The sequence below is a fragment of the Ascidiella aspersa genome, chromosome 1 (assembly GCF_963924565.1).
Source record: "Ascidiella aspersa chromosome 1, kaAscAspe10.2, whole genome shotgun sequence".
NCBI classification, from domain to species: domain Eukaryota; kingdom Metazoa; phylum Chordata; class Ascidiacea; order Phlebobranchia; family Ascidiidae; genus Ascidiella; species Ascidiella aspersa.
The window spans coordinates 5,295,483-5,309,823 of record NC_139447.1 but is presented as its reverse complement, the minus strand read 5'-3'; the positions used below and the strand labels follow the sequence as shown (position 1 = coordinate 5,309,823).

The following is a 14,341-nucleotide window of genomic DNA, read 5'->3' as shown; positions in this document are numbered from 1 at the left end:
ATGTTTCCAATATTCTCCAAATCGTATTTCATCGTATTGTCGCGGTAATACACAAAGAGGTAAGGCCGTGAATAAAGTTTCACCCACCGTACAATTAACGGAGGGAAGCATTTCGAGTAGGGATGTTCAAGGCAGAATATCGGCGACACATTTATAATGCTTGCTTTAAATGCGGCGTCAGCATTTTTTGGGGCGACCAATTACTTCGCGATAAGCTTCGCCTAATAATTAAGTGTCAATAGGGTGTATTTACCGCCGCAAGTTTAAATGCGAAATCTTAAGGCAGTCTACGCCTCTCTGTTAGCACCTGTTGTGCATCTTGCTCCAACCAGCATACCAACATCAGGCCTAAACTTATCTAGCAAAACTTTCGATTTAATAGTTTGCGTATTAGGCACGTAATAGTGTTTTTCATATTGTTTGAAACGACAGATTTAAAGCCTGTTTTAACAGTGATTGCTCGGACCAAGCTATGGTAAAAAATTACCTAGTGAAAGTTTGCAAAAGTATAGCAAACCATAGGCGTTAAACCATTTTTAGTCTTTAAGAGAATGATAATATTTGATTTTCAAACACGTAAGCTGGTCAAAATGTAATAAAATGGCCATACACATTATCTACGTAAATTCTATTTATCAAATATATGTTTCGACCATTCCCAAAAATCTACGCCATATTTGAACCCCTTTCGCATCAAAGGCATAAGTTAAATGGGGAAGTTTTCGGCCCATATCTGTTTTTGCTTGCAGAAACAAGTTAAGGAAAATGAAACACAAAATATATAATATAAAGTACACAATACAGATATTAAAAAAAAAATTAAAAAAAAAAAAATTAAAATAAAGTAAAAATTGAAAGTAAACACTAAGCCCTGAAAATATACCCCCTGACAAAATATGCAACAACCGCACCCCCGTCTAGTTCTTTTTTGGTTTCCTATGGTTTCCTATGGTTTCCTATGGTTTCCTATGGTTTCCTATGGTTTCCTATGGTTTCCTATGGTTTCCTATGGTTTGTTTCAGACCGACTTTTGTCCGAAGCTTTATAGAAAAAGTAGACATCGTAGAACCTTCAAATTTTCAGACATGGCGTAGAGTGGTATGAAGGTGCTTTGTAAAAGTTTATGAGGCTGCACTCCCAGGGGCCTTTGCTTGGGGGGTAAAAACCTGAAATATTGCGTTTTAGCACTTTGTAGCTAACGACAGCCATCTAGCAGCAGAAAAACTTTCATACAGAATTCGTTCATATTCGCTTGCTTTGTCCAGCTCGCGTCGCGACGAGGCGGCTACTGGCATCCCTGCTGCGCCCTATTGTCCCGCGCGTGCAACATTTGTGTTGGAAGTGGCTTGCCTAGTAAAACTATGCACATGCGACTTGCCTTTCATAAAGAGGCCTCTCTAAGTAAAAAAAACTATTGCTCTTACAACACAAAATATTTTACCACCGCAAATTTAAATGCGAATCCTACAGGCAGTGTACACATCTCTGTTAGCACATGTTGTAATTGTTGCACCATTCAAACATATCAACACCAGGTCTAAGCAAATATAATTATACAAGGGCCGCAACAACAAAAAGCTTAAGTTTAACGCATTCTTAACGACGACGTTACAAAGCTACGTCATAACATGGCGTCATAAATAAATAAATCTTGCGTTTATTGGATTTAAATTGGCAAAACTTTCAATATAAAACGTGGCTTATTAGGCACATAAACGTGTTTGCATATTGCTCAAAACTACAGATTTAAACTCTGTTTCAACAGTGATTGCTCAGACCAAGGCATGGTAAAAATTTACACAGTAAAAGTTGGAAAAAGTATAGCAAACCATAGACGTTAAATCATTTAGAGAGAATGAAAATATTGACTTTTTAAACATGCTAGCTGACCAAAATGTGATAACATGGCCGTAAGCATTATCTACGTAAATTTTTATTGATCAAATGTATGTTTCGATCATTTGCCAAAATCTACGCCATATTTGAACCGCCTTCGCTTCAAAGCCGTAAGTTATTATATTATTATACACAACTTATAATTGTGTGTAGATATGTTGGATTGGAGTAACATACAGAACAGGTGCAAATAGCAAATATTCTCCAAATACGATGTTTCCAATATTCTCCAAATCGTATTTCATCGTATTGTCGCGGTAATACACAAAGAGGTAATAAGGCCGTGAATAAAGTTTCACCCAGCGTACAATTAACGGAGGGAAGCATTTCGAGTAGAGATGTTCAAAGCAGAATATCGGCGACACATTTATAATGCTTGCTTTAAATGCAGCGTCAGCATTTTTTCGGGCGACCAATTACTTTGCGATAAGCTTCGCCTAATAATCAAGTGTCCGCTGCAAATTTAAATGCGAAATCTTAAGGCAGCGTACGCCTCTCTGTTAGCACCTGTTGTGCATGTTGCTCCAACCAACCTACCAACATCAGGCCTAAACAACTAGCAAAACTTTCGATTTAATAGTTTGCGTATTGAGAACATAATAGTGTGTTTCATATTGTTTAAAACTACAGATTTAAAGTCTGTTTTAACAGTGATTGCTCGGACCAAGCCATGGTAAAAATTTACCGAGTAAAAGTTTGCAAAAGTATAGCAAACCATAGGCGTTAAACCATTTTAAGTCTTTGGGAGAATGATAATATTTGTTTTTCAAACACGTAAGCTGGCCAAAATGTAATAAAATGGCCATACACACTATCTACGTAAATTCTATTTATCAAATATATGTTTCGATCATTTCCCAAAATCTACGCCATATTTGAATCCCTTTCGCATCAAAGGCTTAAGTGGGGAATTTTTCGGCCCATATCTGTTTTTGCTTGCAGAAACAAGTTAAGGAAAATGAAAAACAAAATATATAATATAAAATACACAATACAAAATATTAAAAAATAAAAAGTATTAAATAAAAAAAAAAATGAAAATAAAAATAAAAATAAAAAATGAAAAATTAAAACAAAAATCAAAAAAAACTAAATAAAAAAAATAAATAATAAAAATAAAAACATTAAAAAATAAAAATATTGAAAAATAAAAATAAATAATTAAGTCAATCAAAAATATTAAAAAAAAAATTGAAAAAAAAAAAAAAATTAAAAATTAAAAAAAAATAACACTAAACCTTGAAAGTATACCCCCTGACAAAATAAACAACAACCGCACCCCCGTCTAGTTTGTATATATTTTTCAATTATAATTTTGTTTATATATATAAGTCTTGCGCAGTGGGCTGTAACAATGTATCAGCGGGAAAACCAGAAGGGCTAAAGAACTGGCCTAAGACTTGTTTTACGAGGTTTAAATATTTTAACATGTTGTTTAATTTAAAAAATCCATGTATATTTTTTTGATTAGCCGATTTAATGCAAAAAGCCTAAAATTTAAACATTTAAACTTGTGTCGACAGATTTTAGGTGTATTGTTTTTATGTTTAATTTTCGAGGTTAATCCATTTTACTTGGAATTGGGATTAACAAGCACACACTTGTCAGCCAAAATTAGATAACAACTAAGAATAATACTTTAAACATTGTTTTCAATTTAACTTAATAATACCAAATTTGATAAAAATGTAAATCAAATCAAACCATAAGCTAGAAACAAATATATCGAAAACATGAAAAGAAAAGTATACGGAAACAAAAGAAACCAGGCAATCCATTCATTTTCTTTATTTTATTGACTCAGCTTTAGTTAAACGAAAATTGCGATGACTTAGAAAGCAAAGGGAAATCGTGTTATGTAAAGGTTCTTATCAGTAGCGGTTGTGCCCACACTACGCAAGATAAAATAAAGAGCTGAATTTCCGCATTACAACGTTATTATAAACAAGGGGGCAAAAGTAGCACTTTACAATTGTTTTATATTTGTTTATCGTATAATTTATTGGCCTGGTTAACATTATACCCGATATACGCCAATTATAAAATCGCATTTGCCATTTTAATACTTTAATATTTATTTCAGGTTTTAATAATTGAGATCTTTTAAATAAAATAGGTAGTTGTGCGTAATCAAACAAAATGTAAGAAGTCTTTAAGTGCCCCCTCTTAAGTCTTTAAGTGCCCCTCTTAATTACAAACTATTTTGTATCATTGCCGTTGAAGTTTTCCAATGCTGTGTATCACAACCTAGTAACATTAAAATGTATAAGAACAACACGAAATCAAATTTTCTTTCTTTTTCTTTTTATGTATTATAAAACCATTTTTTGAAATGTTTGTATGAACATTGTTTAGTTTTTTTTCGTATTTAAAACCTATACAAAATAAAGAGTATTATTAATTGTAGGATTTACTAAAAGCATACATTAGTTACACCATCTTGCTTTAAGATTCTCATTTGTTATTTTTGGTTAAAATACTTTCCACATATTTTCCACTCATATGCCGTTTTTCCCAATGTCAATTCCTGTGTGGTTTTACTTGCGAAACTGCACCGAGAAACTTTAGATGCGTGTTTATTGACCAATCACCTTCATATACGCGCTTTTGCCATGTAGCGTTTTATAAATCACAACCATTTTAATTTATATATTCCCTTTACGCAACAAGATTGCTTAGACAGCGTTTGATAGGAATTATACATATCAATGGTAGGGATAATTAAAAAATTATTCAACACCATTGAGACTAAAAAAACAACAGGATTAAAAAAAGATTGCACAACTTGAAGCAACTCTTTTTACGATAATCAATACTTAGAGTTTCGGTGGGTACAGATGCAGATTCCTGTTGCTTCATCAATTTACTAAATTAAATACATCCTTCTTAATCTGAAGTGGTACAAAGCAAAGAACAAACCAGTGTTTCTCAACTTTTTTTAACTCTTTGTGAGTAAACACAAAATTAGGTTTTCTCAAATTGAAATGTGCATTCGATTGTGTTTATAAAGGCTTGATGTCTGGCTAAAACACTTTCCACATTCTTTGCATTTGTAAGGTCTTTCTCCGGTGTGAACTCTTTCGTGGCCTTTAAGACTTCTTGTATGACTGAAACACTTTCCACATTCTTTGCATTTGTAAGGTCTTTCTCTAGTGTGAATTATTTCATGATATTTAAGACTTCCTGCCTGGGTAAAGCCCTTTCCACATTATTTGCATTTGTAAGGTTTTTCTCCAGTGTGAATTACTTCATGATCTTTAAGACTTTCTGTCTTGGTAAAACACTTTCCACACTCTTCACATTTGTAAGGTTTTCCTCCGGTGTGTATTTTATTATGTGTTTTTAGGTTAGATAATTGAGTGAAGCATTTTCCACAATATTTGCACTTATATGGTCTTTCCCCAGTATGAGTTCGTTCGTGCGATTTCAAGTTTTGAGCGAGGCTAAAACATTTAGGGCAATAAGCACATTTAAAGGGTTTTTCTCCAGTGTGTATTCGCATGTGGCGTTCTAGTGTGTTAATTTCTCCAAAAAGTTACCCACAGACCTTGCATTTGTGTTTCTTGAAGTGAAATGTGGACAAATGTTTAGTGAGCTTTTGACGCTTTTCGAACAACTTTTCGCAAATGTTACATCGGAACTACGTGTTGTTGTTTTTGATTTTTTCCTTCTTTGTTGGATTATCCTTAGTTATTTCCTGCTTAGAAGTATCCATTTGATCCAGGCCACTTGGTTCTTCACAATCGGATTTATCACTTACAGGTTGATGTTCTTGTGATGACCAATCTATTATCGTGGCAACAGAATCATCAGAAAATCCATCATCGCTCTCTTTTATCAGTTGCATAATCACTTCGGTGGTTTGACATGTTTTAATTCTACTTCTGAAAAGTATCAAGTAGCTCACAAATAATACGAAGCACTGCATAGCCACGCCTTTTTGCCAATAGTCTTTTGTATGATATACTCATGTGATTTAATGACTTACAGAATTTAATTACTATTAGTTGCTTATGGAAGCAACTAAGTTAAATTCCATTGTTTCATGTGATTTATTTCTTATGTATTATTCAAGGCCAAATCTGTGACCAGATATTACTGTTTTGTTGCGAGATTACCATGAGTAACGCTTATCGAACCTGAATCAATAGCAATTTGGTTACAATCTTAAAACCAAACGCTTGGTTTATTAGTAACTTCTAAAATAACAACGCAACAAGACTACTGAAAGATTTGTAACGAATACTTCAACGAGACGAACAGCGGCATTATTGACGTAAACTTTTTTACACAGTGCCACAGGTTACCATTTTGCATTTAATGGTTGTTTTACAACGAACTATAACATAGTGTAGTGTTATGGTTTCTTTAACAAAATTTTAAATCTTTTTCTTAACTCTTTTCTGTGCCTTTTTTGCGCAAAATATTTTTTAACAATTGACATTAAAAATTTGTGCTAACAAGACGCACATTGATTAGTTTTAAGCAGGCTAACATGAATTTGAAAACCATTTGAATACCTATAACTGATTTCATAAACGCTTTATCTTCTCTAAATAAACGTGACTGTAATACTAACCTTGTCTAGTGGTAAGTACAAGCCGTGAACTGGAACTGCAACTCTCAGTTGGCTCGCCACACCCTGAGGCTGGTTAGACTCATAGAGAATATTTCTTGCTCAGCGGACTGTAAGAATGTGTAAACAGTGGGAAAAACAAAAGCGCTGAATATTTCAATAGCGAGCGGTATGTATAATGCACTGCTCAGCTTGTTTTATGAGGCTTCAAGATTTTTACTTGTTGTTGACGTTAGTTGCGCTAGTTTAAGCCTTGATGTTGTACAACAGCAACAGCTAGTCGATTTAAGTAAGGTCGCCACACCCCGAGGCTATAGATGCGCATACTTGCGCAGCAGACAAGAAACCGTGTAACATTCCTTACTTTTTACTTAGTGTTTAAATCGCAAAAAACAGTCGCATTTATTACACTTGCTGTATTATCCGAAAAAGAAACACGTTTCTTACTTCTAAATTATGTTTAGTCGCAAACAACCACATCTTCATGAGAGGATTATTACAACAACGCTACTATTAATTAACCATTTGTATTATATAACTGATAGCTTTTAATATCTAGTTATCCGATTCAAAAATGGTAATGCAGACATTGGTAACTCTAAAGAATACGCCTTTCGCATTTAAAAAATACAAAAATAATGTGAAAGTAAAAGCAACACAAAACATCACAGAGTCGCAAGTGGCTCAAGATACTAAATTAATAGAAAGGTACAATCCTATACATAATGCTCTACCGACTGTAAAACTTAATTGCAACATTTTTTTTAAATGACTTAGTCTTAGTATATTGAATAAGCTCCAAATTTTTCCACTGTAGTATCTTGCTGCAGTTTACTGCCAAGAAAATAGACTTTGACAAGTGCTCATCTGTGAGCTGATTCCTGAATTTTATCTTGAACAGAGTTTCTTTTTACGGCAATTGCTTTGGATAACTTAAAGCTCAGTTTTGCAACAAGTTCAACGTCTTTCTTATAACACAAATAATTTTTTAATTGCAGCATTTTGTCAACCCGCAACATTGCAATAATATCACAAAAACTTTGTCTGGAATCTGTTACTTCGTAATGGATTGAAAAACCGTGATATACCGGCATTTCTTTTAAATGTTTGAAAGTCGTATTACATAGCCGAAAATAAAAAAATAAAATAAGTTAAACAACAAATGTCCAATATTTTTGAATAAGTTTGCCGTTTGTCCGCGACGCAGCCTTCCACGGCGCAACGGTAACGAAGCACTGATCTAGTTGAAAAGACAGCATCATAACGTAAACAAACCGGGCGTAGAAAGATCATTCGTTTTTTTAGCACTAACGTAGTTAAAATAGTCGAAAAATATTTGAAATGGACTTGTGTCTAGTTTGTCAAAGTGGCTGCGTGACGGAGGAATTACATTGGGCCAACAAAAATCACACGTTGGATAGATTTAAAGCAGACAGAAACCAGTAGAAGCCGTGATAAACAACAGAACTGCAACTTAAAGTTGGCTGGCCATACACTGAGGCTATATTTTCTACAGTATTGCGCAGCGAACTGTAACAAAGTATATATAGCAAGAAAAACAAAAGTGCTGAAGATTTATAGCTAGCGGGTGTAAGATATTGTTTGACATGTTTAATTACGCTTTAAGATTTTTACTTGTTGTTTAATGTTATGAAACCAACAATATTTTCGATTAGTTGATTCAATAATTTAAAAATCAACATATCTGCCGAAAGGGATTTTAGTTGTGATAACAACAAAATTAATAATATATTCCTTTAAATATTGTTTTCACGTTAATTTAATAATATCAAATTTGCTAGAATTAAAACTTTAGATAATTCATACGCTAGAAACAGATATATCAACAAAATGAAACGGAAACACCAGAAACCAGCCAATCCAAGTTTATTGACTTTCATTAAAAAAAATGTTAATTAAATAAGAAAAAAGCTTCACGTAAGATTAAAATCAAATTTAAAGTTTCGCTTATAGTGCGTTAGTTTGTGTTTATTAAGATTTCCAGTTTGTCTAAAATGTCTTCCACATTCTGTGCATTCGTAAGGTTTTTGTTCAGTGTGAATTCTTTCATGAATTTTAAGATTTCCTGTAGTACTAAAACATTTTCCACAAAACTTGCACTCGGGTAGTTTTTCTCCGGTGTGAACTCTTTCATGCTCTTTAAGAGATCTTGTATGGATAAAACACTTGCCACATTCCTTACATGTGAACGGTTTTTCTCCAGAATGAATTCTTTCATGCTCTTTAAGAGATCTTGTATGGCTAAAACACTTTCCACAAACTTTGCAATCATATGGTCTTTCTCCAGTGTGAGTTCTTTTGTGCGATTTCAAGTTTTGCGCAAGGTTAAAAGATTTAGCGCAATAAGCACATTTAAAAGGTTTTTCTCCAGTGTGAATTCTCATGTGGTTTTTAAGTGCGGCTATAGTTCCCCATAGTTTACCACAAACCTGACATTTGTGTTTCTTGAAGTGAACTCTGGACAAATGCTCTTTTAATGCGTAACGATTTTTGTACATCTTTTCGCAAATGTGACATCTCAACCCTGTTGTTGTTGTTTGATTCTTGCTTTGTTCTTTTCTGATATTCGTTTCTTCAAAATCACCTTGTTCTACACAATCAGACTCTTCAATTACAGATTGACGATCTTTGGATGACCAACCAGTAACCGCGGCAACAGAATCGCTCTCTTTTATAGAATCCATCGTAGTTAAAACTTTTCGGCGGTTTGACACGATTTTATCTTCTGAAATTTGGTTTTTCAAATCTCAACAATTTAACTACATTAAATTAGAAAAACCTAGATGCACGTTCAGCCACAAAATATCAAGTTTAGGTGCGTTTTAATTAAGGTTCTATAACACATTGCTTTTCTTTAACAATTGACATATAACACTGCTTGTTATCAAAATCGCACCTTGATTTCAAACCTTGTGACTATATAATGCACGAATTTTATCAGTAACTCACTACCATCTAAAATTTCATTGCAACAACATCATGGAAATTGCTTTTGATATCTGTGACTTCGAAAAAGGTTGAAAAACAGAATCTAAAGCAATTTTTATAATGAAAATTGTTATTTTAAAATGGCGAAAAGCTGTGATAAGCTTAGCTTAAAACATTAAAATTGCGAACATGCCTTTTAGAATGCTTACATCTTGCCACTAATATAATTTAACGTTGACGGTCCTTGCAATCTAAACAATATAATCACCCCAAGAAGTGTAAAACAAAATCACTTTTTCTCCAATTGAACGAATCACTTTTTCCTTTATTAAAAAGTTTTTCAGATACCAAATAATTTCTAAGATAAACCTGCGTCATGTAAACTAACTCATTGCTTTCCTCAACAATGTAAACGATAATACGAAACAAAGCATGTGCATACGGCTGATTGTTTTTAGAGCTGAATTACGTCGTGTAAATAGTTGACTGCTAATCTTTCACAATTATATGTGAAAGCGATAGTCTAGGGCAGGGGTTCCTAAAGTTTATTTACAGCGGGCCCCTAATTTTTTTTCTGGCCTCGCCTCGCGTGGACCATGGTAGGCAAATAATTTCAAAAATAACGTCATAAATTAACGTTACAATACAAATAGACTTCATTAATCTGCTGATTTCGGTCCAAAAATGTGAAAGTGAAATGGAGGCCTATGCATTCAGGGCAAAACCGTTTTCTTTTGCTAAACTTACTACTTCTTAAATATACACTAAACTTACAATAGGGCTTTCGTGGACACCCTAACACTAATTCACGGACCCCCAAGGTTTCCACGGACCCCAGTTGAAGTAACCCTGGTCTAGGGCTAACCAAAGTCACAAGTTGGCAAACTTTAGAGCAGACGGAAACTAGTTTTAACCTTGTCTAGTGCGTCAGCATAGGTCGTGATAAACTAGAACTGCAACTCTTTGGCTTGCTACACCTTGCATGAGGCTATGTTTCCTACATTCTTGTTCAGCGTACTCAGTAACAATATACAAAGAGTGGCAAAAAACGAGAGTTTAGAACTACAGAAAAAATGAAAACACTGTTTTAAATCACATAAACAATCTTGCTTCGTCTCTCAACAGCCTTGCGTTTACCCTACTTTTATATTATACTTTAATTGATAAAGGCCTCGCCAAAATAGTTTACAACTAGTAGTTCCCTCAACATACTCTATTCATAATCTCCTGCTATGGTTTATCTTAGTTAACAATAATGTCTTAGAATTGTAGTAGTTTGTAAAATAAATTGATAAAAGTAGTCGTCTAACAAACTGGCCTCTATTAATAATATAATTTTATCCACCAGGCAACATATCAGTAACTAGAAATTGCTCTTCTGGTGTAAACGAGGTTATAAACCGACGTTTCGGCAGTAGATACCAACATATACCTTATCAGGGTTACTACTTTAAACGAGAATGCGTTAGACAAATTATTTACTAAAAAGTATAAAATGAAAAAGACAAAAGATAAAATAACAAATCTAGACGTCGCTGAAGTATGCGATAAGCTGTGACGCGACGGAGTCATCCGGTGCAGGACTGTGCTGTCGGACAACGAGCGTTTCTCAGCAATCGCGTTAGCTACAACACGAGTAGATAGCCGGACACCACGAATCATTATTGTTCATGGTGTTACGACATTGGATAATCCAGAAAGATAAAGTTTATCATATTTTACAGGAAATGATTGTAATATTTGACATTTAGTCTGTTCAATAAAAAGTCGAAATTTCAATCATTTATCTAAATCTGTTGCATTGCTTTTCAAAAAACTTATAATTACCGTCGTTTACAGACAGCCTTGTATTAAGTTTTAATGTTGCTGCTATTTTCACTTTTACTTCTACAATAAATATGTTTTGCTTAGGAATGGCAAATCATGCGTTCTTTCAACGAAACATCTTATTCAGTAGTAGACTAGTATTTTTCTCTTTAACAACTCATCAGAAGTTCAACGGCTGCATATAGGCCTACTAACAACAAGAATTTTTCAGCTGAAACAGAATTCAGCTCACAGTATTAGACTTACCCTACGGATATTCTGATATAGACTTCTGTAATAAAACATCAATTTCTTGCTCTTATTATAGTTTGATCTTAGTTACAAGGCGTTTGCCTTATTGGGCTTTCTCAAAGCAATTTTGAGCGCATTTTTACGCTTTCAAGGTATGTCGCCGAATCCTTGTCTGCGACGATAACCGGGTTTAAGTTTCCGCTGTGACATTGTTCTCACGCATAGACGGAGGTGTCAGTATCAGTGCGACTAACGGCCCGATTTAGCAACTTGACGCTATTTAAACTGATATAAAGGTCTTTAATGAAACTTAACACGCCATAAAACAATCAGTTAATATTCGTTACGACCTTAAGTTAAACCGTCAGACATTATTTGCATTAGAATGAACCTATTTGTCAAGGACCACTGGCAACCATGTTGTAAAAGTTCACCATGGCCAACTAAAACTTTGGGCCACGTCTATAATATGACCTTTAACATTTAGTTGAGATTAAAATAAACTTTCAAATGAATATAACTAGTGTTTTTTATCGCTACATTAAATAAAAATATGTATTGAATAAACACATAAATTAGGCACTAATGTACTTAGAAACTGGTTTAAGCAAATCTCTTGCAATAAGATCCTAATTGCCGTTTCTATCGGCTAGTTCTTTAGAACCGTATTTATTTTGCTCACAGTTAAAGTCGTTGTGTTTTGCATTTCAAATATAAAATAAAGATACATGACTTTTAAAAACAATGAGAATTTTCTCTGTTGTGTTATAAGTGTTTAAATGAAAACATACAAAATTAGCAAGTATATACTTTATTTATACATATTTTCAATATATATGTATAGCAGAAATTCGTTAAATTTACATGAAAAGTATTTTTTTAATTAAAAATCAAAAAAACGAGAAACGGATTTAAGTTTTACTTTTATTCTTTTTTTTTATTGTGAGTCCTTTCATGTCTTCGAAGACTTCCCGACCAGCTAAAACATTTTTCACATTCTTTGCACTTGTAGGGTTTTTCTCCAGTATGAAATCTTTTATGTGCATTTAGACTTCCAGAATGGTAAAAACTTTTGCCACATTCTTTGCATATAAAGGGTGTTTCTCCAGTGTGAACTCTTTCATGATACTTAAGATCAACTGCCCGACAAAAAGACTTGTCACAAACTTTGCACACATATGGTCGTTCCCCCGTGTGAATTCGTTCGTGTAATTTCAAGGTTTGAGCTTGGTTAAAACATTTAGAGCAATAATTACATTTGAAAGGTTTTTCTCCAGTGTGAGTTCGCATGTGGGTTTCGAGTATGCTTCTTATTCCAAATAGTTTTCCACAAACTTTGCATTTGTGTTTCTTGAAGTGAGCTCTGGACAAATGCTGTTTTAATACGTAACCCGTTTTATAACACTTTTCACAAACGTGGCATCGGAATTCTGTCTTCCGTTTTGACCTCTTCTTGCTTTGTTCTTTCCTTGTAATCGTTTGATCCAAGTTAATTGCAACTCCACAATCGGACTCTTCAGTTACATTTTGATGTTCTTGTGATAAACAACCTGTTTTTGTAGAAACTAAATCATCAGAAAATCCATCATCGCTATCTTTTTTCAACTTCGTCGTTACAAAATCAGTTATCTGGTTTGACATATTTCAATCCCTCTTCTAAAAAACATTAATTACTTACTTTTCAATAAATTATCGCCACAACAAAATTGCCGATTCAGCCAAAAAAAGCTTGTAACTGTTCCCTTACTGTGATTAATTTACTGCACACTGTTGCATTTGTATCTCTAACGTCCTATAATGGTTTACCAGTGTTGACAACTGTGTTAATATAAAAAGCTTGCAACTGTTCCCTTACTGTGTCTAATATATAGGTACCATACGTATACTAACGTATAGTTGTGTTTCACTTTATAAATCGTATTGTTAAGCAATGTTGAACGCTTAACCACACGTTGTTAAACTTTACACCACTGCATTACAGAAAGGCAACTATATGAACGCTGTACAGCTTGTCTAAACCAAGAACTTCCGTTTCCTAAATCCAAGACTCGTGGCTGATTTATGTGACGCATATAGCTAGTTTTATTTCACGCACGGATGAGTTCACATGCAAAGAAATTTAGGGTAGTTTATTTAATTGAATCGGAAAAATGTAAACATACTTTACGAATAGTCGTGGTTGAGGTCGAATGTCAATATTCAAAATGTTTTTTGTTTTTTTCGTTTTTTTCGTCAATTTAAAAAACTATATGTGTAGAATGTACGTAATATAAAGGATCCTTTCTGTAATTGGTGTTTTATTTTATAACAATATATAGCTAAATATCTACAATTAAAACGAGGCAATTACAGCGCGAGGAAAGATGTATGCATATTACACAATGCAACCACCGCCCTTCGATTTTATTAAAACTGTTTAAAAAGGAGAATCGTGACAAACTAAGAACGTATAGGTTAGGTCTGGAATAGCAATACCCATCACGTGTAACTTCAGTAAGCTTAAATATATGCATCTTCTTTTACAGGTATGTTTTAACCTAACTTATAGTTGGTTTTATGCTGAATGTTTTCACCAGCTGACAATATCGTTGGTATTTGTTTACCCTGGCATTAAAAACGTTTGTTGTTTTCTTTTTCCGTAAATATATCGTTTGCATTTTTAAAAGTAATTTTTTTTAAAGTTTGTTTTTAAAGGTTTTTAAGTGTAAGTTAATTCATGAGTTTTGAGCCTTGACGATTTGACTAAGCCTTTTTCACATTCTTTACTTTCATTTTGTTTCTGTGTGTTATGATATCTCTTGCTAAGCGTTTCAAACATCATCTAGAAACTTTTATTTGTAATGTTTTTCCCAGTGCAAATTC

The 14,341-nt window shown here is 33.6% G+C and overlaps 1 protein-coding gene and 1 pseudogene across 1 annotated transcript; both read right to left on the bottom strand.

The window, feature by feature from the left end:
* Window positions 1-4,870: 4,870 nt before the first annotated feature.
* LOC146166711 (uncharacterized) lies at window positions 4,871-5,398 on the bottom strand (annotated as a pseudogene).
* A 26-nt stretch (window positions 5,399-5,424) lies between these two features.
* Window positions 5,425-13,120, bottom strand: LOC146166710 (uncharacterized). The gene is made up of 3 exons (XM_083384682.1): window positions 12,448-13,120; window positions 5,657-5,727; window positions 5,425-5,536 (listed from the first exon to the last, which is right to left on the bottom strand). The coding sequence occupies exons 1-3, from the start codon at window positions 13,118-13,120 to the stop codon at window positions 5,432-5,434; spliced, it is 849 nt and encodes a 282-aa protein (XP_083240808.1). The 3' UTR covers window positions 5,425-5,431.
* Window positions 13,121-14,341: the final 1,221 nt, after the last annotated feature.